This window comes from Lepisosteus oculatus, chromosome 23 (genome assembly GCF_040954835.1).
Source record: "Lepisosteus oculatus isolate fLepOcu1 chromosome 23, fLepOcu1.hap2, whole genome shotgun sequence".
NCBI classification, from domain to species: domain Eukaryota; kingdom Metazoa; phylum Chordata; class Actinopteri; order Semionotiformes; family Lepisosteidae; genus Lepisosteus; species Lepisosteus oculatus.
Genome location: NC_090718.1, coordinates 728,865 through 756,668, shown reverse-complemented (window position 1 = coordinate 756,668; position 27,804 = coordinate 728,865). Strand labels below are relative to the sequence as shown.

The 27,804-nt window shown below is 46.8% G+C and overlaps 1 protein-coding gene and 5 long non-coding RNA genes across 15 annotated transcripts; 2 read left to right on the top strand and 4 right to left on the bottom strand.

Moving 5' to 3' along the window:
- Nucleotides 1–105: 105 nt before the first annotated feature.
- Nucleotides 106–4,494, bottom strand: LOC138224591 (uncharacterized). The gene is made up of 3 exons (XR_011183068.1): nucleotides 4,407–4,494; nucleotides 4,226–4,331; nucleotides 106–282 (listed from the first exon to the last, which is right to left on the bottom strand). It is a non-coding gene; the product is annotated as an uncharacterized lncRNA (long non-coding RNA).
- LOC138224590 (uncharacterized) lies at nucleotides 4,029–6,157 on the top strand. Of its 3 annotated transcripts, XR_011183066.1 has the most exons (5): nucleotides 4,029–4,199; nucleotides 4,281–4,348; nucleotides 4,441–4,932; nucleotides 5,040–5,272; nucleotides 5,361–6,157. It is a non-coding gene; the product is annotated as an uncharacterized lncRNA (long non-coding RNA). The 3 variants fall into 3 exon arrangements; XR_011183065.1 differs by lacking the exon at nucleotides 5,361–6,157 and having other exon boundaries at nucleotides 4,032–4,199; nucleotides 5,040–5,324; XR_011183067.1 differs by lacking the exon at nucleotides 5,361–6,157 and having other exon boundaries at nucleotides 4,050–4,199; nucleotides 4,441–4,566; nucleotides 5,040–5,324.
- A 4,181-nt stretch (nucleotides 6,158–10,338) lies between these two features.
- Nucleotides 10,339–10,729, bottom strand: LOC138224589 (uncharacterized). Its single transcript, XR_011183064.1, has 2 exons — nucleotides 10,602–10,729; nucleotides 10,339–10,435 (listed from the first exon to the last, which is right to left on the bottom strand). It is a non-coding gene; the product is annotated as an uncharacterized lncRNA (long non-coding RNA).
- A 242-nt stretch (nucleotides 10,730–10,971) lies between these two features.
- Nucleotides 10,972–20,771, bottom strand: LOC138224588 (killer cell lectin-like receptor subfamily B member 1B allele B). 8 transcript variants are annotated; one of them, XM_069182518.1, is made up of 8 exons: nucleotides 20,690–20,744; nucleotides 19,988–20,030; nucleotides 18,709–18,865; nucleotides 17,383–17,469; nucleotides 14,693–14,872; nucleotides 13,559–13,707; nucleotides 12,434–12,546; nucleotides 10,972–11,345 (listed from the first exon to the last, which is right to left on the bottom strand). In XM_069182518.1, the coding sequence occupies exons 3-8, from the start codon at nucleotides 18,809–18,811 to the stop codon at nucleotides 11,198–11,200; spliced, it is 780 nt and encodes a 259-aa protein (XP_069038619.1). In that variant the 5' UTR covers nucleotides 18,812–18,865; nucleotides 19,988–20,030; nucleotides 20,690–20,744; the 3' UTR covers nucleotides 10,972–11,197. The 8 variants fall into 8 exon arrangements, with proteins under 8 accessions (XP_069038619.1, XP_069038617.1, XP_069038618.1 ...); XM_069182516.1 differs by having other exon boundaries at nucleotides 18,709–18,986; nucleotides 19,258–20,771; XM_069182517.1 differs by lacking the exons at nucleotides 19,988–20,030; nucleotides 20,690–20,744 and having other exon boundaries at nucleotides 18,709–19,209.
- A 2,070-nt stretch (nucleotides 20,772–22,841) lies between these two features.
- Nucleotides 22,842–27,269, bottom strand: LOC138224587 (uncharacterized). The gene is made up of 3 exons (XR_011183063.1): nucleotides 27,191–27,269; nucleotides 27,010–27,115; nucleotides 22,842–23,040 (listed from the first exon to the last, which is right to left on the bottom strand). It is a non-coding gene; the product is annotated as an uncharacterized lncRNA (long non-coding RNA).
- Nucleotides 26,886–27,310, top strand: LOC138224584 (uncharacterized). The gene is made up of 3 exons (XR_011183060.1): nucleotides 26,886–26,983; nucleotides 27,065–27,132; nucleotides 27,225–27,310. It is a non-coding gene; the product is annotated as an uncharacterized lncRNA (long non-coding RNA).
- Nucleotides 27,311–27,804: the final 494 nt, after the last annotated feature.

The following is a 27,804-nucleotide window of genomic DNA, read 5'->3' as shown; positions in this document are numbered from 1 at the left end:
TCATCCGAAGGACAGGTGAAGGACGGGTGTTTGGTTTTATGTTTGTTATAGTGTTATAATTAAAAAAATGTTACAAAGAAAACAAGACAGAAAAAAATCTTTATTAAGTTTTGCAAGCATACAAATCAAAGACAGTTGGCAACAATGAAACAAAAAAAATAGAGTGAGTTACAGAATCACAAGTAACGGCGTCCGGGATGACGAGTTCTTGTCCAGCGCCAGCAGTCTGGTCAGTGCGGGATGGGTCCTGTGTGGGCGGCAGGGACAGCAGCCAGGGGAGACCTGAAACACCAGACAAGCAGGTAAGAGCTCGGAGTTCAGCCCTGAGCAGCAGCGCAGCGACAGTCGTCAGACAGGAGTGAGGAGCTGCGCTGGCGGAGGGGCTCAGGGAATCACTCGGCAGTACAGCGCAGCTCGCTTTGCGGAACACGGGCTCGTCCCACTGTCGGGAGAATGAATTTGGAATAAAAAGGGCTCAAGACCTCCAGACCGTGTCCTTACTGTCACGATAAAAATACCCACCCGCTTTAATTTCGATTCAGATTTAGGAACCATATGAAGTCTTATTAATTTCAACGTTCAATCACTACACAGGCGTCAGGAAGTTGACCAAGACGCTGTTTGTTCACATCGCGCCGCAGCGCAGCTCTGTTTGTCTGAGCTGGGTTGTGCTTTTTAAACGCTACTCGCACCAGGACAATGGTTGTAAATTTTAACTCGTTCTGGGTCAGTCTTGGCTTTTTAAAAATAACTTACAGCTCTAAGGAACGGGGTCATGCAGAGCGAGGTGTGCTGTACAGTACTGCCATCACATCTGTCCCGGGACAGTGCGGGATACTGAGCACTGGATCACTGAAGGGGCTCTAGCCTGTTGTACAGTTAAAACCCGAGTGCAGAGCACTCCACTGAACAGGGTGTTACTACTAATCAAGTGCTTCCCATAACTAGATCTAGTTCTCAGTTTGCCCCTGAGCACAGGTCCTTCAGTTCCACAGCAAATCATGTCAACCCCCTGCACTGTTAAATACAGCAAGACTCGTCCTAGATCTGCACCCAGTACCTCAGCAATGAGCCACAACTTTACAGTCAAGCAATGTTTATTCATGAACAGGAGACGATGAATAACAAACAGAATAAAACATACAGTTGATTTTTGGAATTGCATACATTTGATCACATTCAAGCAAGATACAGAAACAAGTATATAAGATGGAGTTGTAGACAATTACAGAATATGCCTGAGGAATTGTACAAGTCAGACTTCCACATTAGTGCAGATTACTTCAGTGCTGCAGCTGTAGTGAAGGAGTGTCAGTGTGATGTCAGGGTGTGGGGGTCTAAGCCAACTCACCCTGTCAATCAGATTCTCCTCAATTTGGAAATCATAATCTCAGACCTCTGTGAGTGTGGATGAACAGCAGGAACCAGCAGGAAAAGTGGTGAATTAATCTTCATCATGTCATATGGGCTGACGTAATGGGACACATTCAGGTTAGATGCATTTCAGAGCATAAACCAGTAAATGAGCTCACTGTACTCTGTGTCATCATTGAAGAGGAGGTGTCACTTGTTCTTGAGACGCTTTTACTTTGTATCATGCTAAAGCAGTGACTTCGAGTTGGATTGAGATCTACAGACACACTTGCCCAGTTTCTGTTTTCTCCTGATGAGCTCTTTGGTTGCACTGACTGGATGCTTTGGGTCATTGTCATGCTGCATGGTGAAGCACTGTCCAATAAGTATGGAAGCCTTTTCTGCTGCATCAGAGACCCTGTTTCTGTAAACTTCAGAAATCACTCTGCTGCTGCCATCATTAGCTACATCCTCAATGAAGATGAGTGACCCAGTCTGAGACATTCCTGCATCCCCAGGCCATGACATTCCCTCCACCAGGCTTCAGCATGCACTCAGAGGACAGAGATGACAGGTTCAGGTGTGGAGAAAGAAAGGAGCTGCAAATGCTCCAGAGAACAGCACCTCCTGTGAGAGTCATGGCCTGGCCTGGGGAGATCATGAGGAGACTCCTTCACCTGTCTGTCTCCATCAGCACAAGTGTACTGGGTCACTGAAGCTCAAACCTGAAGGCTGTGGACTCAGAGCTGAGAGCTCCAGCAACACCTCAATGTCCTCTGAGCTCAGATGGAGATCACATGTACAGCAGTAGGATTCGAGGTGGTGTTAGTTAGGGACCATACATGTCATCTACATCTCAGCTCAGAGGACACACATCAGATATTCAGCTTTGTGTCAGTTTATAATGCAACCAAGGAGGTCATCAGGAGAATAACTGTAGAAACACCTTAACTTGTTGGGTCTAATGCCTGGATTTCAACCCTATTGACAGAAGGAAAAACAATTGAAGTATGATCACCTGAAGACTAAATAAGAACATGGTGGCAACAGCAAAGCATCTCAGATGATTACAGATGGCAGTGAGTTCAATGGATCTCAGACCTCATGCAGTTACTGTCTCAGAGGGATATACAAGCACATCCTCTTCTACACTCTGAAATGTATTTAAAGGGAATGTGTCCCAGTAACTTCAAAATAGAAAGTTGAACATTGTTTATCGTAATATGATCAAATGTATGCAGAGAATTACCACAGAATAAAACCAGGATAATATTTCTGTCCTGATCAAGAACAAATTGCTTGACTGTAAATTGACTCATTGCAGTACTGATGGAGGACACTGTCCCTTTCCAATGAAAACCTGCATTTTCAAGTGTCCCACAGTATCAGTACACCTTGACAGGAGGGGCTGACTGACAGGGCCAGTGACATGAATTAATGTGCTTTGTTCATATTCTGGGCTGTTAGAATTCTTCCACTGGACCATGAAAAAGATCTGAGTGTCTTTGGGTGGGAGTGCAGCTGAGGCTGTTGGTGAAAGGAGATTATTCAGCTGTAGGAAAAACCTGCTGTTTGAATGTGCTCCGAGTGGAGAGGAGTGTCAGTGTGGGAGCTGCAGAGGAACAAGTAGGGGAGAATTCCACACTGAGAAGAACATTTATTCTGGCTCTGGAGTTTTCTTCATGTGTGAGACAACAGCTACAATTGTCCTTAACACTGTTACTGCAGAGTCCTGATATCTGAATCATGTTCACATACTAACTGCAGGATTCAGACTCACTCCACATCATCAGAAAACATGTCCTTCCCCTGCGACAGTCGAGTTCACCCCAACACAAGCGCAGGAGAGCTGCTGTGTGGTTTGGATGCTGTCAGAAAGCAGGCAAGGGGCAGGAACCATTAACATTCATCACAGGAGAGTGTATAAACCAGAGTAACTAAACTGGTTTAGTAATGAGTGTTGAGAATGAGGTTTATTAACTGTTTGGGCTTGACGTGGTGAGGTAATGGGTTGAGCACAGGTGTAGAAGTGATTGCTTCCAGCCTCAGAGCCTCTTCAGACTCCTGTTCTGTCTCAAGGTGTCCTGTTTCTCTGCAGCCTGATGGCCTCCCGACACACAGACACGACTCCACAGCCAGAACCATTTTCCTGTTTCCTTTCCAGTGTGGAGTCGACACCTGCTTGTTCCTTATTTGTGTTCCCTGTGAGCAGTGTTGTCTTGAGGTGAATAAAGAGCATGAGTGGGCAGTGTAGTGTCAGTGTGGGAGCCCATCCTGTCTCAGGGTATTGCAGTGTGAAGGTGGGACCTTGATACTGGAATCAGAGCTACTTGCAGCCTCTCCAGTCCACTGCATTACAGTGTAGCTGCTCCCAGTGCTGTTGAATTGATAATTAGCAGGATCAGCAGTAATTAAGCAGCTGGTTGAGTCAGATTACTGCAGTGGAGTGCACTGGAAGGGCTGCAAGCTGAGTAGCTCCGAATAAAAGTAAATTTGTCCTCATATGTTTTTTAATTTTATGCTTAACGGTCCCTATTAGGGGATTTTGGTCTCTCGTGTCCCTGTTTGAAAACGCGCTGTTTAGCAGCAGAGACGAGCAGCTCCGGGATCCGCCGCCCCTATTGGCCGAGTCTGAATGAGAAGGCAGGTGCGGTCAGTCTGCAATTAGACTTCAATCCGCGGCTGTTTAGCGGTTCCGACGCGCGAGTCGCTTCTCTGCCTTTAAATAGCGAGTTTGCAAACAAAAATTTTTTCAATTTTACCGTTTAGCTGGAGCGGGATCCTTGGCGACGGCTGTCGGCTTTTCTCGGTCCAAGTGGAAAATGTTATAAGATGGGGCTGGAAAAGTAAATGAATTTCGAAACTTACTTACTTTTGGTAAAGTTTGTATTTATATAATTTATCTGTTTGTAACCCTTCTTCTATAGAAAGCTGACGGTGGAGCTGCCGGACGGGCTGTAGGACTTGTGGCTTCGACTCTGCGGAGAGAAACGTGGTATTAAAATCGTGCTTCAGCTTCTTTAAACTGCTACTTTTGTATGTTGTGTTTTTACCTGCACAAAACGCTTTTTCTCGTTTGTATTCCAGGCTTCTGCAGGATCCTGGCGCGGCTCTGGGCTTTAAACGGCGGCTGTCGGGTCCTTCTCGGCGTGGAGACCTGAGCGCAGACCCACCCGTGTACCGAGTGACCGGAGCTCCGCGGCGGATTCACAGGCGAGTCCGAGTCTCTTCTTCCTAGAGGCCGAGAGAGACCCGGTCAGGAAAGCGCAGCTTCAAGGCTCGTTTAGGACTGAAAACCACTTTCACAGGGGCTTCGTCTCTCTTACCGGTATCGACTCACTGTGCAGCTGCAGGTCCGGCTGGGTTTTCTTTCTCCGGAGCCGGTTTGCATGAAGACGCGCCGACCGGTCTGTTTGGCTTGAACTGGGGAAACTGGTAACTCGAGTTACCGGTAACTGACCGCAGGAAACTGGAGCCCAGCCGTGTGAGACCCGGTGTGAAAACCGAAACCCCCGGTGTGAGGAGAGAGAGAGAAACCGCTTACCTTGCTCTCGAAACGCCGGCTGTCCTGCTGTAAAGGTTAAAGCGAGAGAGTTAAAACATTTGAAATGCATTTCTCGTAGAAAACGGTTTTCGCTTTTAAGACCTGTAAAAAAAATTAATGCATGTTTTTTTTTTTCCGGCAGCCGAGCAAAGCGCCTGTACCGGGAGAGCAGCGGGGTACCAGCCGCCTCTCTCCCAGCCAGCGAGCCGCCGGAGTCCCCCAGCCTCCCCTGACCCCAGCCTGCACGGGCCTGGAGCACAGACCCGCCCCTATTTATAACGTGAACCCCTGATGAGCGCGAAAAGGACGACAAAGGTAGCAAAATAAGAGACACCGGGGACTGTGGATACCAGTATTATAACACTGCTGCATAGTGTAATTGTTTTATGCTTTATACCCTTATTTGCTGTAATAAACTGATGTGATTAATTGATTATCCTGGGGTCTGGGGTGTGGGGTACAGGGGTGTAGAGAACCGTGAGCTGTGAGCAACCATACCAAGCGGCTCGCAGCGCTACAGTCTCCGGGCACCAGGCTGTCGTGGTCGGCGAGTCGGGAGCCGCTGGTCTGGGCCTAGACTGCAGCCTCATCCCCGGCCTCAATTAGAGCCCCGCCGTCGGAGGACACTCGCAGCCCGGTAGGTGAAGGATGACGCTCCGCGCTGCTGAGGGAACGTGTCCCGTCACCTTGGTGACTGAAACAGGGGTGTGGCTGTGCTGAAGGTTCAGTGTTGATAGTGTCCAATCAGCGTGTGGAAGAGGTGGGTGTAAGAACAGCCAATCAGAAGAGCGCAAGTTCAGCCCGAGAGATAAATCTCAGCAGAGCCAGGGGGGTCTCGAACCCGGGGTGGAGATGTGGAAGAGTCGAGGTTTAGCAGAGTGATCTATACTTCCTGCCAATTCTGGAGTAACTTATCTGACAAAATGTCAGTAAATGGGGGGGGGGGAATTAAAAAGGTATCAATAATAAAAGTACTATCTCTCCTCATCTACTGTGTTTCGGGTTTTACAAAAGCATTGTTGTGGGATTGAACCAAGGTCTGAAAAATTTCAGCACCACCAAAAATAAAAAACCCTGAGCTGAGAGCAGGACCCCCTTCTGTAATAAAGACAGAGCAGAAGCACAGCTGGACTGCAGGAGCCACTGCACAACTGCAGCTCAGATGAAGTGAATTGATGATGTTTGTGAAGATGGAGGAGAGTTGGAGCTGCGCTGAATCCTGCAGTGATCTGGAGCTGCTGTTATCCTGCACAGTGTTCAGAGGGGCTGTCAGTCCTGCCTGTTGCACAGGACTCTGCTTCACTGTGAAAGGTGTTGCAGAGAGACAGTGTGATTCCATCTGTGTGTATTGAGCAGCTCTGAGTTTGACAGTATGATGGAATTAGACTTGAATTATACATGTGGACAATCAGGCTTCACTGTTCTCCATGAGAATCTCACCCCTCACAAGGCACAGAGCTTATATCAGAAGTTCCCCCGAAACTCTTCGGTATAATGACTCATCAACTCGAAGACCACAGTTTCCTTCACAGACACTGGAAATAAAACCCAAGAGCATGGAAGAGGTGTTCACAACCTGGTGTTTAATCAAAGAACAAAAATAAGATAAAAACAAGTGACTAAAAGTTTGCTCAGCGGTGTTTTATTATGTTAAAATACTACATTAGTGTAGTGAATTATCAGAATGAAGGAGTGAAGGAACAGTTTAGCTGATATCAGTGTCCATTCCTGAGGCTGGTACAGATTCTCCAGAGACCGTCCCTGAGAAAATACCCACAGCAGTGTAGGAGCAGCTCAGACAGAGGGATCAAAGAGCACAACACAGTTTACTACAACAGAGATCATCACCTTTTAACAGAACAGCTGACAACACTATTCCACACCATGATAGCAGTTATAAGATTGAACAGAGAGAGAAAATACAAACATAACACACAGCAAACTGAAGAGATCCAGCAGAGACTGAGTGTAAGATCTGTACAGGTATATAAACAATATAAAGCAACACATGATGTCCCTTTATAGGAATATTGATTGATATTTCTTTAATAAATAACACTTAAATGATGACATTCAGGGAATTATTTTTAAATAAAGATGAAACCACAATCTATATTCTCTCTATATCGATTCTAGGGCTTGCAAAATATATAAAAGTAATATAACTAACTTTTCAGCTCACACAGATAAACAAGTTATCTGTATCTGTCTTTGAGATCTCCCATGTACACAGTATTGAGCTACAACAGGAGAGAGACTGGAGCTAAACCAGCTGGTTACTGGTTTAACTGGACAAAACAAACACATTTTCCTAGTTCTTCAGCTGCTGATATAAAAACACCTGGATCATCTGCAGACACACTGACCCCTCCAGGACTGGACAGCCCTGCTGCAGACACACACTGACCCCTCCAGGACCAGGACTGGACAGCCAAGCTGCAGACACACACACTGACCCCTCCAGGACCAGGACTGGACAGCCCTGCTGCAGACACACACTGACCCCTCCAGAACTGGACAGCCCTGCTGCAGACACACACTGACCCCTCCAGGACCAGGACTGGACAGCCAAGCTGCAGACACACACACTGACCCCTCCAGGACCAGGACTGGGCAGCCCTGCTGCAGACACACGCTGACCCCTCCAGAACTGGACAGCCCTGCAGCAGACACACACTGACCCCTCCAGGACCAGGACTGGACAGCCCTGCTGCAGACACACACTGACCCCTCCAGGACTGGACAGCCCTGCTGCAGACACACACTGACCCCTCCAGGACCAGGACTGGACAGCCCTGCTGCAGACACACACTGACCCCTCCAGAACTGGACAGCCCTGCTGCAGACACACACTGACCCCTCCAGGACCAGGACTGGACAGCCAAGCTGCAGACACACACACTGACCCCTTCAGGACCAGGACTGGACAGCCCTGCTGCAGACACACACTGACCCCTCCAGAACTGGACAGCCCTGCTGCAGACACACACTGACCCCTCCAGGACCAGGACTGGACAGCCCTGCTGCAGACACACACTGACCCCTCCAGGACTGGACAGCCCTGCTGCAGACACACACTGACCCCTCCAGGACCAGGACTGGACAGCCCTGCTGCAGACACACACTGACCCCTCCAGGACCAGGACTGGACAGCCCTGCTGCAGACACACACTGACCCCTCCAGAACTGGACAGCCCTGCTGCAGACACACACTGACCCCTCCAGGTCCAGGACTGGACAGCCCTGCAGACACACTGACCCCTTCAGGACCAGGACTGGACAGCCCTGCTGCAGACACACACTGACCCCTCCAAGACCAGGACTGGACAGCCCTGCTGCAGACACACACTGACCCCTCCTTTATTGTCCCAGAGGGGAAAGTGTTTTTGCAGGCAGGTGAAAGACACAACACAATACACAGCACATTTCACACAACAAGAGCCCATTCATAAAATGCACAATGAGAATTATTATATAATTATCGGAATGGACACCCCCTGCTGTAGCCCGATCAATAGGCTTTATTTTATTACTCCCGATTATTTTTAATTCTAACTTTTTTAATTTTTAATTTTCACGTTAATAACTTAAGACATCTCCAAAGTCTACATATTCACACGTAAATTGTATTGTTGTAGGATGATCCACAATATCAGTTTTGATTCCTAAACACATTAATAACAGTCTTACCCAGGACACATTTGTGCGTAAAGTCATAATTATATTGATCAAAATTTTTAAATTTTAACTAGAGTCTTAAACATGACCAATATATAGAGCAGCCTCGAAAACAAGCTAGGATATATATTATAAAGTTAAAGGACTAAGCGAACAATGTAATGTCATCTAAATCAGTTCAATATGTCGACATTTAAAGTCGCAGTAACACTGTGAAAAGGGATGTCAGAAGGTGACATCTCACAGTGTGGCCGCCAGGCGGAGACACTGCTACACGTGTCTATGGAGGCTGTTCTAATGAAACCCTTTTCAGTTTCCAGCTGTGCTCCACTGCCCGCGATGTCATCTGTATCCAGTCCAGCTCCTGGCCCTGAGCCTCAGTGACACAGCAGACACCAGCTCCAGGCCAAGAGCCTCAGACTGACACTCTCACCAGCTCTGAATGAGCCTCAGTGGGATGTTGTGCTGAAGGTGTTTCCTGCACATCTTTCAGCCACTATTCTGTTAACTGTGCTTCTCTGCCACAGTCCAGAACAGTTTGTCTGACCCATTTCACTCAGTCCTGGAGAAATCTGTCCCTGCCTGTCACACGTGTGTCTATTGATGTGTCTGGATCAGAGATCTGTCACTTCCCAGCTATGATTTTAAACCCCTGATCAGTTTTACAGCTCAGGGTAAAAGCTGGAGGTCTGTGGTCTCTCTTACACTCACTCTCATTCTACAATTTGCTGAAGGCTGTATTGATCCTTTTGTAATTTATCCTGTATTGATTATTGTGACTAAACCCCTCTGTACATCTGTCAAACTCCCCGCGTCTCATTCCAGCTGTAACAGATACAGCTCCTGTCTGAAACAGTCAGTAAGATCACTGTGTATCGACACCCTTGTCTGTCTTTGCCTCCTTGAGTCCCTGCAGATCTCCCTCTGTGAGAAGGTGACAATATTCCTCCCGCAGTCCCTCTCTGTCAGGCTGCCCTGAGACAGGACTGGCCACAGTGTGGCGCCACTGCAGGCTTGCAGAACAGGACTCTGACTCTCCAGTGCAGGACCTGAGCTCAGGGCTGTGGAGGGGCTGGCCGGTCCCAGGTCAGGGTCAGCAGGGGGAGAGGAAGGAGTCTGCTGGGAGCCCAGGGTCTCCAGTGCAGTGGGGAGTTCAGAGCCCAGTGTCTAGAAGTGGTGTGGGAGTATCTCTGTGTCCCAGAGAGGAGGTTGGACAGTGGTGCCCCAGAGGACCAGTGGGGTCCTACCCAGCACCCCTGGAGAAGGAGAGGAAGGACTGTCTGCAGAGGCCAGAGCTGCCAGCCCAGCAGAGGGCATCCCAGAGGCTTCTCCTGGCCAAGCAGAGGGGGCTCAGGCTCCCCAGGGAAGAGCCGCTGGCTGGGTCTCTAGAGGGAGGAGGAGCTGTTGACCTTCCTGCTGCTTCTCCACTCGTCCCCAGGGCAGCTGTCCTGTTAGTATCCAGCAGCACCAGTGCTGCTCCTGAGACCCTCATTCTGCCTCTCTGGCTGTTCCTGAACACTCCCTCTGTGGCTGTTTGCTGACAATGATGCCTGTGGAGCTTTAAACTAAACTGCCCTGTGTCCCTGCCTGCTTCAGCTCATACTCCCCATTCCCATCAGCAGGGCTGCCTCTCAGTGTCACGGTGTTCATTCTGACCAGCTGTTCACAGGTCCTGCACTGACCAGACAGCAGGTCAGTCAGCTGGAGCCTCAGTGCAGGCTGGGACTACAGGTCACTATTCAGCACAGAAGAAAAGGCAACAATTCAACTGAAAGATGCAGTTTAGGTTCTGTGTTACACAAGGCTGGTTATGAACATTAGTAATATCTCAACTCTCCTTTCAGTCTGGTAACCTGAATCCTGTGTGTGAGGAGGCTGGACCCTGCTGGTCCCCTGTGTGTGAGGAGAGTGTCCATGTCCCCCTGTGACCTGAAACACTGCCCAGGCTGTAGAGCTCCACTCTGGCTCTGTGCAAGGGGCTGAGCCCTGTCTTTCATCTGAACCTGGCTGGACAGACGCGTCCCACACTGGTGCTGGACACAGCTCTGTGAAACTCCCTGGCTGAAGACAACCAAACTCCCTTTCTCCATTAATACTGACTGAACTGATCCTCACTCCATTAATACTGACTGAACTGATCCTCACTCCATTAATACTGACTGAACTGATCCTCACTCCATTAATACTGACTGAAGTGATCCTTTCTCCATTAATACTGACTGAACTGATCCTCACTCCATTAATACTGACTGAACTGATCCTCACTCCATTAATACTGACTGAACTGATCCTCGCTCCATTAGTACTGACAGTCCAGAGGAGACAGCAAGACACAGCCCAGACATCTTCACACAGGCTAGATTGTCTCAAATACAAAATATTAACAATATAATCTGTAAAATACAAAACAAATTATTTTACCTTTGAGAAATAAGCATTGACAAAAATTTCAAAATACAAAATTGCAATTTCAGAAAGTTAAAATAAAAAAAGTAAAATCCATGTTGCCATTGTCTGTGTTCTAGCCTGGAGAGACAAGAGACCAGGATCGTCTCCAGGAATCAGCAGATGAGTCCCAGCAGACACACTCTCTCTCTCTCTCTCTCAGGTCTCTCCTCCTCCTCAGGACAGAGAGGGGGGCTCCCAGACTCTCACAGCATCCCCCTCACAGATCCAGCGGAGAGGTGATTCACATTCTCGTGGATATACAGTTTTCCGACCCGGACTCCAGTATCCACAGTTCCAGGAGTAACCCGTACTAACTGTGACGCTGTGAGAGAGAAGGAGATCAGAGTCACTGAGCCAGTCTGCTCACCTCAACACACCAGCACCTCTCTCTCCAGCTTCCTCTGCTGTCTCAGAGAAGACCTCCTGTGAAAACTGTCCTGTTATTCCTCACATTGCTGTTGACACATAGGAGCTCAATAAGATTAACTCAGCAGAGTCCCCTGTCCAGGGAGACACATCTGTAGAAAACAAACAGCAGAGAGTTCAAGACACTGAAAATAGTCAGTGCAGCGATTCCACCAAACTGCAAATTAAACATCACCAGTACAGTCCAGGTCAGTGAGACTCTGATCACTCATTTTAATAGACAGTTTCTACTGATTCTCATCACTTTATAGCTGCTCCTCCCTGAATTCTGAACTGAATTATTGTGATTCTGCACCCGAGTAAAAAGTCTTTGCTTTGTGTCTTTCAGTCCGTAAATCTAAATCTGAGTCTTTCTGGCAGTTTCACTCCTGAGATAAGAGACTCGGAGCTGTAGACACACGGCCTGTGTCCAGTTGACTCTGACAGAACCGACTTCAGTGGAGACAATATCAAAAACCTGTGGTGTTGTGAGACGTGACCCCGAGATTTCTCTCTCGTGTACTGAGTGTATGTGAATCACAGGTGAGTCCAGGCTGTTATGTCTCTGAGATTATCTCCAGAAGACAAAGTGCTGGAGAGTCTCTCGATGGGGTTGAAGTGACACAGCTGGGAGGAGCTACAGCTGTGATGTTCAGGAGACTCTTGTCTGCAGAGACCTGGACTGAAACGTGTGGCTGAAGTCCAGTCCTCCTGCATGACAACTGTTTGAGAGAATTTCTAACATGCGATGTTCCTCCTAAAACTGCACATTTTTTAAATCTATTTGTAAAATGCACTGTGGTCTAAAATCTGTGTTTACAGGAATTAATTGGAACTTCATCATTTTTGTCTGCTTATTCTGACTCAGTGCTGTGGAGTTTGTAAGAATCCTCATTCTATTTTGTTTCATCTGTAATAGTGACCCAGTGACACCCTTGAAACTGTTTATGTACCATCTAGTATCAAGTGGGCTTGACAAACACACAACACAACACACACACTTACACTTCCTTGTCCAGGACTGTTCCATCAACCCATCTCCACTGAGATCTGCTGTCCGTCCAGCTCAGACCAATCCAGTAGTAATTGTTGTCCTTTACTAGACGTCCCAGGAGCTCCTGCAGAGACACAGAGAGCAGGTCAGCTCACCCTGGACACCAGCACCAGTCCAGCTGGACTCCGGGTCAGCTCACCCTGGACACCAGCACCAGTCCAGCTGTCTGAACACCTGAACACATCTTCCTACTCCTCACAAAAGAGAACAGACTCACAGTGAACACATACAGAGTGACCTCAGCTTACATATCCAGCCTCATTAGCTGGATTCAGAGACAATCAGAACATGTGTTTCCCATCATCACTGAGAGTCAAGACCAGGTTAGAGGACTTTACTAGAGACCTTTCATTTCTACTGTTCCAGACAGTAACCATCAAGGGCAGTTTTGGATGTATAAACATCTCTTCATTACAGTACCTCAGCCATTTCTTGATTAATAATTCAAAACCATCAGTTCCTCTTCTAACCAGATATTTTCTATCTCTGTGTCTGACTGGGTTTCCTTGGAAACGTGCAGCTGTGAGCAGGAAACAGCTGTTTTTCCAGTGTTAAACGTCCCGCTGATGGGGCTTGTCTGGGTAGCTGGTTCCACACTGTCACAGCCCTTCATGCCAGTGAGAGCAGCAGGAAAGGAGGTTGTGGGTCTGGTGTCAGCTGGGCAGTGTGTCTCCTGGGACAGGGCTGGTCTGAGATCAGAAACTGTATCTGAGCACACAGTGGGCATGATCTCAGTGTGCCTGGTGTTGGGCAGCACTGCCTGTGAGCTGTAGAGCAGAGATCCATCCCCACACTCTCATCTCTCACACTGCTGCTCACTCTGCTCTGTTCACACACAGGCTGTACAGGGGAAATAGTCACTGCTTTTCAAACTCTGAAGGTGAGGACACTGATGAAGGGCTCATAAGGGGACTGATGAGGAACATTTATTTGAGAGGAATAATGAAGAGATTATAATTTTATTTGAAATATTAAGTCGTTCCTTGCATTTTTGAATGGCTTTTCAGTGGAGTGTTTTCAGAATGTAAACTAAACTCTCTCCCTCAGTGAGACTGTGGTGAATCTCTTGTTCTCACCAGTTCACTGTTGTCATCAATCACCACCAGCTGAGCTCCCATTGACGAGCAGGACTGATTCGCAAACTCCCAGGATCTCCAGTCAGGAGAGACGTAGTAACATCTTCCACTGTCTCCCCCCTTCCATCCCTCTGGACAGCACTGCTGCTCTGTACAGACAGACACACAGGAATCACCTGGATTAATACTGACTGAGCCTCAGGGATTCCTCAGGACTCTCCTCTGTACAGACAGACACACAGGAATCACCTGGATTAATACTGACTGAGCCTCAGGGATTCCTCAGGACTCTCCTCTGTACAGACTCTCTCAGTCCAGTTCAGTGACACTCAACCACTGAGCTCCTGTACTGTTTCTCCTGGAGTCCTGCAGCACTGAGACTCACACTGACAGACGGGTCAGTAGTGAGTCTCTACCTGATTGTCACTGACTGTGTAGAGAACAGCCCTGAGGCTCTTATCCTCATGTCTGAGAGTCTGTCTGTCTTCTCAAACAAGTCTCTTACCAACAGCAGCAGCTCCAGCTCCTGCTGAGACCTGGAGTCAGGCTTCAGTCTGTCTCAGGAGAGTCCTGCACCAGAGGAGACTGGGGTTTCTACACCCTCGTCATGTGATCTTACCTTCACAGGAGTCACAGCTCTCGCCACATGCTGCAGCAGAGTCACTTCCTGTACTTTCACAATCAGTGTAGAACATCAACATGACAGGACTGTTCTGTGTCTCAGTTACACACATGAGGTGAGAATTCTGTCTCCATCACTACCAGTGTATGAGACAGCGCCCCCTGTGTGCTGGTGGAAGAGGTGCCCTGATGCGTACAGATGTTACAGGTGTGTACAGATGTGTACAGTCCTACTGAAGACCCGTCTGCTCTGTCAGTGCAGCTCCAGACCAACCTGAAGACCAGCTCTGTCCAAGAAACAGGTCTTCTCTCTCCTCTCTGCTGCTGTTTCACCCTGCAGACCTGTCACTCCTACACACACTCAACTCTCACTCCTACACACACACTTCACTCTCACTCCCACACACACACTCAACTCTCACTCCTACACACACACACTTCACTCTCACTCCCACACACACTCAACTCTCACTCCCACACACACACTCAACTCTCACTCCCACACACACTTACTTCTCTTCCCAGTAGAAGGGTCCACACAGAACTTCTCCAGCTGTTTCCTGTATCTCTCAGCTTCACTCCTGTGTGTCTCAGATTTATTCTGGTTTCTCTCCAGCTCTGACTTCATCTCCTTCAGCTCCTTCTCCTTCTTCTCCAGTTTTCTCTCCCAGTCTGAGCTGTTCTGTTTCCACACTGCAGAACACACCATGTCATTTAATCAACGAGATTCATCGTTCATTCATTATATTGAATTGTAACTCTCTGTAAACATTATTTTAATTATATGACATCATTTCTGAATGAGGACATTCCCAACACACTAGGCTCTGTAATTACATATATACTGTAGATAGATCAGTTAAAATCCTGTTTGTACATATATTCTCAGTCTCATTAATAATACTATATGTTTCTCAACCTTTTCTGTGTGTTTATAGTGTTTGTACCTCTATTCTCTATAATCATGAGTCTTGTTCACTGCTATTTTCTGTTTTAGCTTGTGAAGACAAAACCACAACCTTCCCCACAGAGAAGCTCTGAATGACCAGAGGAACGTCACCATGGCAACAGGGCTCAAATACAGAATGACCTCAACACTTCACACTGCTACAGCCCTTCAGGAAACACAACTGTGGTGTTAAAAATACTTTCAGAAAAAATAAAACACTTCACTGGCCTTGTGCAATTAGGACTTTCAGGTCATGTGACTTGTAGTCTCTTCCTGTCTCAGGCAGTAAGAGAGCAGCTTGAGCCCAGCAGCTCACAGCCTGGAGCCACAGTCCTGAACAGCAGATATCCAGAGGCTGATCAGAGCCCAGAATATCTGGTATTGCTTCACTCATATATAAGAGAAGGGTGACTGCGTGTAATTCAGACATCAAAGCCATTTGATCACTGTAAGATTAGACACAGATTCACACAGGTCCATATGAAATGACAGGAGCGACTATCAGACTTACAGACTGTCCCCAGGGCAATGACTGTGACCAGTAAGACACACACTGTGACTCCCAGGCTGATGGACACACAGCTCCTACTCCTGGACTGTCCTGGCCAGGGAGAGAGGGAGACAGGTGAATTCTCCCCACAGACTGGACACAGCAGGACTCTGAGTGGCCGGGGAAGTGGAGCTCAAGCAGACACCCTGACTGGAGCTGCAGGGTGTCACTGGGACTGACTGTGGAGGAGGGGTGTGAGCAGCTGAAGGCTCAGAGTGAGACACTTCAGGAGGGGGGCTGACAGAGGGGTCTCCTCACACCAGAGCTGTGAAGAGGTCATGTGACTTAACTCTCACACTCAGACAGGGGCGGCCAGTCAGACTGACCACTGAGGAGTGAAAATACACTGTGGTCAGAGCGAAGACCCACTGGTGCAGACTGACTGACTGAGAGAGATCACAAAGAGAGTCAGATAGAAACAGCCAAGGAGACCAGGAAACACAAAGAATAAAATGTCAGGCATGAACAGATCAGATATAAAGGTGAAATAGTGCAGCAGAGCAGACACACACTGTCAGTATGCAGGTGTGTTGACCTTTCACTGCGTCAGTTAGCTGATCAGGTCTTTCATTCTGTCTTGTTGTGTATCAGTGAGTCACTGTCAGAGTCACAGACAGACGACAGTAATTCAGAGTTTGTCAGTGTGTTACAGAACCAGTGTATCAGAGTATAACTGTGTGAGTGTATCAGTGTATCAGAGTACTACTGTGTTTGTGTTAGTCTCTCAGTCTCTCAGTCTCTCAGTCTCTCAGTCTCTCAGTCTCTCAGTCTCTCAGTCTCTCAGTCTCTCAGTCTCTCAGTCTCTCAGTCTCTCAGTCTCTCAGTCTCTCAGTCTCTCAGTGCATCAGCTCTGTACTCACTGCTCTGCTCTCCTCCTGGCTCTCTCTCTGCTCTTCTGGTCACAGTCTCGTACACATCCTGTGCTGGTTTCTGTAGCCCAGTATAAACGCTGTCTGTGTCCATCTGACTGTATTAGCAGAGTCCAGTGAGACAGCTGGGCACTGAGTCACACTGAGTCTCTGTCAGGTCAGAGTGACACTAAAGCACTGGATAGCAATCAGGAACTCAGAAACCCCTCCTCCTCCTCCTCTCCTTCTTCTTCCTCATTCTCTCTCTCTCTAACCCTCTGAGACAGAGAAATGTCTCCAGACACACTAGACTGAGAGGGAGAGGGACAGAGAGACACCATCACACTCACAGAGGCACAGAGTGAGAGAGGCAGAGAGACAGCAGGAGAAAGACAGTGTCTGGTCACTCTCCCAGTGCAGCGTCAGTGTCCTGTACTGCCCAGCAGCACAACCTGTCTCTCTGGACTCTGTCCAGCCCAGTAGCAGGAGGTGTGTTCCCAGTGTGTTCCTGGATAGTGTCTGTGAGGCTGACAGTCAGATCCAGTCCCGACTCCAGCAGGGAGCTGTGTCAGCATGCGCAGGAACAAGAGACAACTGAGACTCCACAGCCAAAACGTTGTGTTTCTTCTCTTCTCTTTCAGCAGGAATAAACCTTTACCTGTTCCTCTGCAGCCTGCAAACACTGTGATCAGCTGTAAGTCTCAGGCCAGGCTGCCTGCACACTGACAGTCACACTAAGAGAGAGTGAGCACCAGAGTAAAGAGTCTCTTGTTCTTGAAGAGATGAGAATGAAGAAGGTGACTCTCAAACACACTCTTTTCCCTGTAAGAAGGACATGATGGACTGTTAGACTTACAGATCCCCACGACAGCGACTGCAGCCAGCAAGACGCACACTGTGACTCCCAGAGCAATGAGCAGACCCCTCCTGCACCTGGGCTGGGCTGAGACAGAGAGAGAGAGACGGGTTAATGAAGAAACTCTGACCGCCTGGCACACAGCTGGGGAGGGTGAGGAGGAGACACAGCTCCCGTCCTGCGCTGTGGTCAGAGTGGGGTCAGACTTCACATGAACGAGAGCTCTGGGCAGTGAGAGAGAAAATACTGCAGAAAACCAAACCACAAGACAACAAACAGGAAACTACAGTCTTGTCAGCTTTATATAGAAGAAGGGTTACAAACAGATAAATGATATAAATACATTTATGTGCAGTCACATTTATTTGTCTCTATAACAATATGTGCAATGTAATTAAGAAACTAGTGGTTGTGCACAAGTTTAAGGCATCTAAGACACACTGAGGAGTTACAGGATATGTCTGTTCTGAGCATCTTCACTCAGAGACTCCACAGGTTTCTTACTGTATAAAACACATCCACACAGAAGAACAGTGAGAAACGAGAGCAGTTCAGTAGTTAAGAGCTCACTGATCCAGGAGCTCACCCAGCTGTGTCCTGAGAGAAGCCAGGGTATCGGCTTCAACACCACAGCAGGACAGCTCATCCCAGACTCCCACAGCTGCTCTGGAGTCAGAAGAGCACCGACTCTTAATAATACAGCTGAGTTTGGGAGGGAAGAAACCCAGCTTGGAATGTGCAGTCAAACACCTGATCACATTTCAAGGTCACCTGCACACGAGCTGCCAGTGTTAAGTGTGAGTAGCTCAACCATCAAACCCACAAATAAGATCCCATGGACTCTGTGTCAGGTGTTCCTCACCAGAGCCCACTTTCTGGACTGGGAAACACAGATCTGCCAGGACTAACTGTTTAAATTCAGTGGAATCTTCCTGTGAAGATGTCAGACATCTCTACAATATGACCTGATCACTCACTACAATGACAGGCTCTCATCAAGAAACAGAAGAACAGAAATTGCCTTTTGACATGGCTCTGTACAGTATGGTATTCACAGCTATTTCAGGAAATGACATCATGGAGAATTAGAGGACAGATTCGCAGAAGTGAGGGAGGTCTTGACTGCTGCCCGGCCTCCTAAACTTTCATTAACACTCAATATGTGATCCTGCTGTAACACACTGTCATGACATGAATATTTTTCACTAACGTTTGACCACAGTGTTCCAGTGCAGCAGACAGACAGTATCACAGTGTTCCAGTGTAGCAGACAGACAGTATCACAGTGCTCCAGTGTCAGAGGCAGCTGTGGGGGTCTGTACTCACTGTGGGGGGATCCTGGCTGTGCTGGAATAGTGGTGATGGTTGGGCTCTCCTGTCCCTGTATGTTAGTGAATTTGATGTCAGCGTAGGTCACATCTTCAGCCATGGTGTCTCACTGTCTCAGCATCTTTAAATTGTCTCGTCACGCTATACTTCCTCTCTGCACAGAGACAGAAGGAAGGGTACTGAATGAGGAAGAGTCAGAAGGAGGAGTTTTCTCAGTTCCTGTTGTTGTGACTCAATGCCCCCTTCTCATTTCAAACCTTTCTGCAGTTCTAATCCTGTAACATACAGTTGGAACATAAAATATCCTCCATTTAAGTTCCACACATTTGATTCTACATGTTAACATAATAGATTAGTTCTATTTAGACAGATCCAAGACTTTTTGAAAATCATTTGCTGCTTCTACAGTGTTTACTAATCCTATTAGTTTGGCATCAAGGGCAACCTGACCAGTTTACTAACTGGACCAGAAAGTAGATCACTGACATAAATCAGGAAGACCAGCAGAAACTCCACTAATTACATCATCCTAATAAGAGAGCTGACCTCTCATCTGTGCTCTCTGTTTAATAACCAATTCTCAATCCAAACACAATCCTTTCCTGGAATTTCTAACACCTGTGAAATGAGAATGAACCTTTTATGCTGAACTTTATCAAAAGCCTTCTGAAAATCTAACCAGACCAGATCATCCTCTCTGTGTGTCCATTCCTGATGCTGGCTGTGTGAAGATCTCTAAGATGTTGCTCAGACAAGTCCTGCCTCTTCTGAATCTGTGCTGACTGGTCCCCAGTATCTGACTTCCACACAGGTGAGCCTCTACTTTACAGAAGAGCCTGTTAAAGTTTTTAGATCTCGATCTTCAGCATCAGCTGTTCATTCTGAGGAAATGTCTTCTGACAACCAGCCTCCTCCTCTCATCACTAGACAGGCTGTTCTCTGCTTTACAGACAAGTACAGTCAGTCAGTGATCTCACCTGCTGATGAACTAACTGCATGTCTCAGGGGTGATGTAGAGTTATTGTTCTAGGGCAGCACATCTCTGATAAAACACTGCGTGTAAGTGATCACACTGAAATAAAGGTATATCATCCAGTCAGGTCCAGACAGTCAGAGGAGTCCTGTCCCATCACCAGTGACTCTGACACAGAGCACAGACTGGAGGTAAATGCTCCGTCACACTGCAACAGTCATGCAGTTGTCAACTGTAGTGACTTGCTAACTCTGGTGTAAGGAAACTGCAGCACGTGTCTTGGTCAGTCATTGAGAAACAGACCTGTAACTTCCTCATCCAGCTCAGTACCTCGCACGGAGAAGATCTAGAAACAAATTAAAACAACTCTCGGATGAAGTGCATGAGACTTATATTTCTAGCATTGCAGACCAAAACATAGCCTGTACACAAAAGCGAAACAGCGAGGTGTCTGCTTACTCATGTGAAGGATCTGTGTTTGAATCTATTTCATCAGCAAAAGAAATAAAAGCTGCTATAATACGATACTCAAATTCACACCAGCAGCTGCGGTTCTCCTTTGTTCCATGACTGAGTATCACAGTATTATTTACACACACTCATCTAGTGCATGTTAGTATAAATGCAGTTATAAATCTGCAAACCATCATTTATTTGTCAGGGACTTTCAGTTCTATACAGACACGAGACAGACAGTTTACCGTCCTGTGTCCACATGGCCTCTATATGAACTTACTGATGAGATGAACTGAAAGGTTCTGATTCAGAGCTGCAGTTCGTGACCATTGGACCAGCAGCACTGCTGAGCTCTCAGCGCCGCACTGAGCACAGGGTCAGCTGCTCTGCTGCTCTGTTCCGGACACTGTTGTGTTGCAATTGAGCTCAGAGCTGGAGCCAAACTCCAGACAGCGCTGTACTGGACACTCCAGTAGACCAGCAGGCCTGCAGCCCTGCACAGCACCAGCTGTCACCAGCCAGTGGAGGCTGAGATCGATACTAACTGACCAGGCTGCTGCTTTTCCCCGCAGGGCCTGACGTCTACCCCCTCCTCTCCAGCAGGTCTCCCCTGGGGAGAGTCTCTCCTGCAGCTTCCCGAGAGGAGACTGGGGTCCCAGACGCAGGAGCTGGAGGACGGGGGCTGCGTCTGCTGTCTCTGCTGGAATAACAGCAGCCACGAAAAACAGAAATTAAATTAAAATTCAAGATGTGCCAGAACACTTCTTCCCACTCATAGATTAAGAACAGCATTGTAATAAGCATTCAGTTAGAAGACATTTTAATAAACATCACAGCTGTAATAAAGTGTTAGTCTTAGCTCTAGCTGAGGTGTCTTTGGGAGAAGCTGCTGTAGGAAACAGGAGAAACTGTGCAGAGCTCACCTGGAGACTTGGGGGACATGAGTCTCTTTTCAGTTTTCAACAAAGCTTGCGAATTCACTCCAGCCTGGTTCCAGCCTTCAGCTCCTCCTCTGAGCTGGGATGATGATCACATGTAGAAGAGTGAGGAGTGGGGTTAGTAGTGGGGTTAGGGAGTGGACATGCCATCAGCATCTGAACTCAGAGGAGGAGCTGAAGACACTTCCCCGACATGTTGTCGATACCAGAGCAGCAGGCAGCAAAACTCTCCCCTCACTGTCACTGGGGCCGCGAGTCCTGGCCGAGCTCCGGAGTGAGAGAGCTGGAGAGAAACGAGACGCAGAGAAAACACTGAAACTTACCTCTCGACTGGTACATGGTCCCGCCAGACTGACTGAACATGTGACTTAGTGGACAAAACTGAAAAAAAGTGATGTTTGTTAGTCTCGAATTACAAGTACATTCCAAGAACAGTAGCAACACATCACGGAATTGTTGCGGATTTAAAACTGGACGTTCCTGACTTTCAGCTAGTGAGTATCGAGCGATTTTGTGTTGTTTGTGTTTGATTAGCAAGATGGCGGCGGTAACTCCTCGTTTGCATGTATTAAAATCAGTCGCTGTATTTTAATGAGTTGATTTGCATTTGTCTTGTTAATATGAACTAGAAAATTTGTTTTTGGCTATAATTGTTTTTTTTTTTAAACAATTATATTACTAAATTTGCTTTAGTGCGGAAAAAGTGATTTTCTGTTGTTTTTTGTAAGATGTTTGTAATTCTTATTTGCATACAATTTGCATTAATTAAAATCGAGCACTAGTTACTTGTATTTTAATGAGTTATTTGTATATGTGTTAATATTAAATAAAAAACAATTCGTGTGAAAATAACGTTATTTTTTTAAGTTTACTGTGTGAACTTTGTTAGTAAGATGTCGGCATTAACACTCTCATATGTATTAAAATTTGTATTAAAATCGGTTGACCAGTCACTTGTATATTGATAACTTCTGTTTTAATGATTTATATTTTTTGTTGTTTATGTTTTGTTATTTTTTGCTCTGGAAAGCGTTTTCACTCGAGTGCTTTTTGGTTTCTAAAATGTATGTTTACACTTGTACTGAACACAAATACATTTTAAATTTATTTTACTTCTGGCTTATTTGTCTTTTTTAGAGAATGTATTTTAAAAAACTTGGTTGCTGTCTTTCAAATTGTGTTACCTAAAAATGTAAATATCTTAGGAAAATTGAAACAAAAAATGGGTATCTATCTAATATTCTAATTAACAATTAATATTCTGATTATGCTAATTATCTATAATGAGAAAAAATGTTTATGTATCAAGTGAATTAATGTTCATTAGTATTAATCAAATCTTACCCGGGGCTGGTCTGGGAGATGGGCTTCTGCGATTGGGCTAAACGTCTTGTCAATCATAGAAAGACAACCCTGAAGTATTGCGTCACTTTTGGGGGTGTGGTGATTTGATTGACAGGTTCTTCAACCAATCAGAATTGAGAAAATTGGTTTTTATCCCATAACCGAAGTGGTGCCTCAAACTGACCAATCAGCTGAGAGCAAAAATCTTGGAGGTGGGCTCTAATCTAAACATTTTGATTGGTTGGTGTGACGTCATCGTTTGAAGACACCCCCTCATGAATAATGCGACACCCCTACTTAAATATATGACACACCCCTCATGAATATTCACTGAGGGCGGTGCTCTGTCCTCGTTTTGTTTGGTTTTAATGTTTAATATTTTTGATATAATGAAATAATGTTACAAAGAAAACAAGTAAGACAGAAGAAAAACATCTTTATTAAGTTTTGCAAGCATACAAATCAAAGACAGTTGGCAATAATGAAACAAAAACACAGAGTGAGTTACAGAATCACAAGTAACGGCGTCCGGGATGACGAGTTCCTGTCCAGCGCCAGCAGTCTGGTCAGTGCGGGATGGGTCCTGTGCGGGCGGCAGGGACAGCAGCCAGGGGAGACCTGAAACACAAGACAAGCAGGTAAGAGCTCGGAGTTCAGCCCTGAGCAGCAGCGCAGCGACAGTCATCAGACAGGAGTGAGGAGCTGCGCTGGCGGAGGGGCTCAGGGAATCACTCGGCAGTACAGCGCAGCTCGCTTTGCGGAACACGGGCTCGTCCCACTGTCGGGAGAATGAATTTGGAATAAAAAGGGCTCAAGACCTCCAGACCGTGTCCTTATTATCACGAGAAATGCTCGCCCGCTTTAATTTCGATTCAGATTTAGGAACCATATGAAGTTTTATTTATTTCAACGTTCAATCACTACACATCCGCCAGGAAGTTGATCAAGACGCGGTTTGTTCACATCGCGGTGCCGTTCAGTTTGCCCCTGAGCACAGGTCCCTCAGTTCCACAGCAAATCATGTCAACCCCCTGCACTGTTAAATACAGCAAGACTCGTCCTAGATCTGCACCCAGTACCCCAGCAATGAGCCACAACTTTATAGTCAAGCAATGTTTATTCATGAACAGGAGACGATGAATAACAAACAGAATAAAACAGTTTATTTTTGGAATTGCATACATTTGATCACATTCAAGCACAGCCAGTTCAATGCTGTCATTTCTAGTGACAGTAAAGACTGGGAAACATGTGGGTGAAGCTGCCTTTGAGCCAGTAACTGCCTGCAGTCTGGACACAGTCAGCTCAGTATTCTTAGCAGCTCAAGTTGTCTATTCTTGTGGTTTTGATTTTCTTCAGCCTGTAAAATGCTGCTCAGGAGGATTTAAATGTGGAGACTGGCCTGGCCAGTACAAGACTGTCCACTGTTTCCTCCTGCTGACCTCCAGACTGAGCTGTTCCCGCAGAAGACAGTGAGGTGTAGCTGACAAGTCCAGCAACAAGTTCAGTGTTCTGGTTTTACATATTAAATGATTGAGAATATCAGTATTGATATAGAAACAAGTACATAAGATGGAGTTCTAGACAACTACAGAATATGCTTGATGAATTCTACATGTCAGACTTCCACATTAGTGCAGATCACTTCAGTGCTCCAGCTGTAGTGAAGGAGTGTCAGTGTGATGTCAGGGTGTGGGGATCTAAGCCAACTCACCCTGTCAATCAGATTCTCCTCATTTTGGAAATCATAATCTCAGACCTCTGAGAGTGTGGATGAACAGCAGGAATAGTGGTGAATTAATCTTCACCATGTCATATGGTCTGACATATTGGGACACATTAACATTACGTGCATTTCAGAGTGTAAACCAGTAAATGAGCTCACTGTACTCTGTGTCATAATTGAAGATGAGGTATTCCCTGTTCTTGAGATGCTTTTACTTGAAGACATTTATTTAGCATGATACAGAGCTGGATTGAGATCTGCAGACACACTTGACCAGTTTCTGTTTTCTCCTGATGAGCTCTTTGGTTGTACTGACTGGATGCTTTGGTCATTGTCATGCTGCATGGTGCAGCACTGTCCAGTAAGTATGGAGCCTTTTCTGCTGCATCAGAGACCCTGTTTCTGTAAACTTCAGAAATCACTCTGCTGCTGCCATCATTAGCTACATCCTCAATGAAGATGAGTGACCCAGTCCGAGAAATTCCTGCATCCCCAGGCCATGACATTCCCTCCACCAGGCTTCAGCATGCGCTCAGAGGACAGAGATGACAGGTTCAGGTGTGGAGAAAGAAAGGAGCTGCAGATGCTCCAGAGAACAGCACCTCCTGTGAGGGTCATGGCCTGGCCTGGGGAGATCATGAGGAGACTCCTTCACCTGTCTGTCTCCATCAGCACTAGTGTACTGGGTCACTGAAGCTCAAACCTGAAGGCTGTGGACTCAGAGCTGAGAGCTCCAGCAACACCTCAATGTCCTCTGAGCTCAGATGGAGATCACATGTACAGGAGTAGGATTAGAGGTGGTGTTAGTTAGGGACCATACATGTCATCTACATCTCAGCTCAGAGGACACACATCAAATATTCAGGTGCTGTAGCTTTGAGTCAGTTTATAATGCAACCAAGGAGGTCATCAGGAGAATAACTGTAGAAACACCTTAACTTGTTGGGTCTAATGCCTGGATTTCAACCCTATTGACAGAAGGAAAAACAATTGAAGTATGACCACCTGAAGACTAAATAAGAACTTGGTGGCAACAGCAAAGCATCTCAGATGATTACAGAGGGCAGTGAGCACAATGGGTCTCAGACCTCATGCAGTTACTGTCTCAGAGGGATATACAAGCACATCCTCTTCTACACTCTGAAATGTATTTAAAGGGAATGTGTCCCAGTAACTTCAAAATAGAAAGTTGAACATTGTTTATTGTAATATGATCAAATGTATGCAGAGAATTACCACAGAATAAAACCATGATAATATTTCTGTCCTGATCAAGAACAAATTGCTTGACTGTAAAGTTGACTCATTGCAGTACTGATGGAGGACACTGTACCTTTCCAATGAAAACCTGCATTTTCCAGTGTCCCACAGTATCAGTACACCTTGACAGGAGGGGCTGACTGACAGGGCCAGTGACATGAATTAATGTGCTTTGTTCATATTCTGGGCTGTTAGAATTCTTCCACTGGACGATGATAAAGATCTGAGTGTCTTGGGGTGGGAGTGCAGCTGAGGCTGTTGGTGAAAGGAGATTGTTCAGCTGTAGGAAAAACCTGCCTGTTTGAATGTGTTCAGAGTGGAGAGGAGTGTCAGTGTGGGAGCTGCAGAGGAACAAGTAGGGGAGAATTCCACACTGAGAAGAACATTTATTCTGGCTCTGGAGTTTTCTTCATGTGTGAGACAACAGCTACAATTGTCCTTAACACTGTCACTGCAGAGTCCCGATATCTGAATCATGTTCACATACTAACTGCAGGATTCAGACTCACTCCACATCATCAGAAACCATGTCCTTCCCCTGCGACAGTCGAGTTCACCCCAACACAAGCGCAGGAGAGCTGCTGTGTGGTTTAGATGCTGTCAGAAAGCAGGCGAGGGGCAGGAACCATTAACATTCATCACAGGAGAGTGTATAAACCAGAGAAATTAAACTGGTTTAGTAATGAGTGCTGTGAATGGGGTTTATTAACTGTTTGAGAAGGATGTGGTGAGGTAATGGGTTGAGCACAGGTGTAGAAGTGATTGCTTTCAGTCTCAGAGCCTCTTCAGACTCCTGTTCTGTCTCAAGGTGTCCTGTTTCTCTGCAGCCTGATGGCCTCCCGACACACAGACACGACTCCACAGCCAGAACCGTTTTCCTGTTTCCTTTCCAGTGTGGAGTCGACACCTGCTTGTTCCTTATTTGTGTTCCCTGTGAGCAGTGTTGTCTTGAGGTGAATAAAGAGCATGAGTGGGCAGTGTAGTGTCAGTGTGGGAGCCCGTCCTGTCTCAGGGTATTGTAGTGTGAAGGTGGGACCTTGATACTGGAATCAGAGCTACTTGCAGCCTCTCCAGTCCACTGCATTACATTGTAGCTGCACCCAGTGCTGTTGAATTGATAATTAGCAGGATCAGCAGTAATTAAGCAGCTGGTTGAGTCAGATTACTGCAGTGGAGTGCACTGGAAGGGCTGCAAGCTGAGTAGCTCCGAATAAAAGTAAATTTGTCTTCAAATGTTTTTTAATTTTATCCTTAACGGTCCCTATTAGGGGATTTTGGTCTCTCGTGTCCCTGTTTGAAAACGCGCTGTTTAGCAGCAGAGACGAGCAGCTCCGGGATCCGCCGCCCCTATTGGCCGAGTCTGAATGAGAAGGCAGGTGCGGTCAGTCTGCAATTAGACTTCAATCCGCGGCTGTTTAGCGGTTCCGACGCCCGAGTCGCTTCTCTGCCTTTAAATAGCGAGTTTGCAAACAAAAAGTTTTTCAAGTTTACCGTTTAGCTGGAGCGGGATCCTTGGCGACGGCTGTCGGCTTTTCTCGGTCCAAGTGGAAAATGTTATAAGATGGGGCTGGAAAAGTAAATGAATTTCGAAACTTACTTACTTTTGGTAAAGTTTGTATTTATATCATTTATCTGTTTGTAACCCTTCTTCTATAGAAAGCTGACGGTGGAGCTGCCGGACGGGCTGTAGGACTTGTGGCTTCGACTCTGCGGAGAGAAACGTGGTATTAAAATCGTGCTTCAGCTTCTTTAAACTGCTACTTTTGTATGTTGTGTTTTTACCTGCACAATACGCTTTTTCTCGTTTGTATTCCAGGCTTCTGCAGGATCCTGGCGAGGCTCCGGGCTTTAAACGGCGGCTGTCGGGTCCTTCTCGGCGTGGAGACCTGAGCGCAGACCCACCCGTGTACCGAGTGACCGGAGCTCCGCGGCGGATTCACAGGCGAGTCCGAGTCTCTTCTTCCTAGAGGCCGAGAGAGACCCGGTCAGGAAAGCGCAGCCCAAACAAGGAAGGTGTGGAAACACACATCCTCTAAATTTCTGTGCAACATTCACAGAGATCTAGCCTGGAGTGTCGTCCACCAGTGCTTACCGGTACGAACTTTCTTGTACCGTAGGGGCCTCACCCCCAGCCCTCGCTGCGTTAGGGTGGGCTGCGGCGAGGAGGAGACTGTGACCCATCTCCTGTGGTCCTGCTTTTTTGCTAAGGCCTTCTGGGCCCAGTTTGAAGATTGGTTGCAGGCTCTCTCGCCCCAATTTACCCTGACCGCTGCTTTCATCATATACGGCATCTCTCCTGTCAAACTTCCTCCTGACGTGTTTGACAGGATCTGGGCCGTGGTGAACAGTGGGAAAGACGCCCTGTGGAGAGTGAGGAACATGGGGCTGTTCAAAGG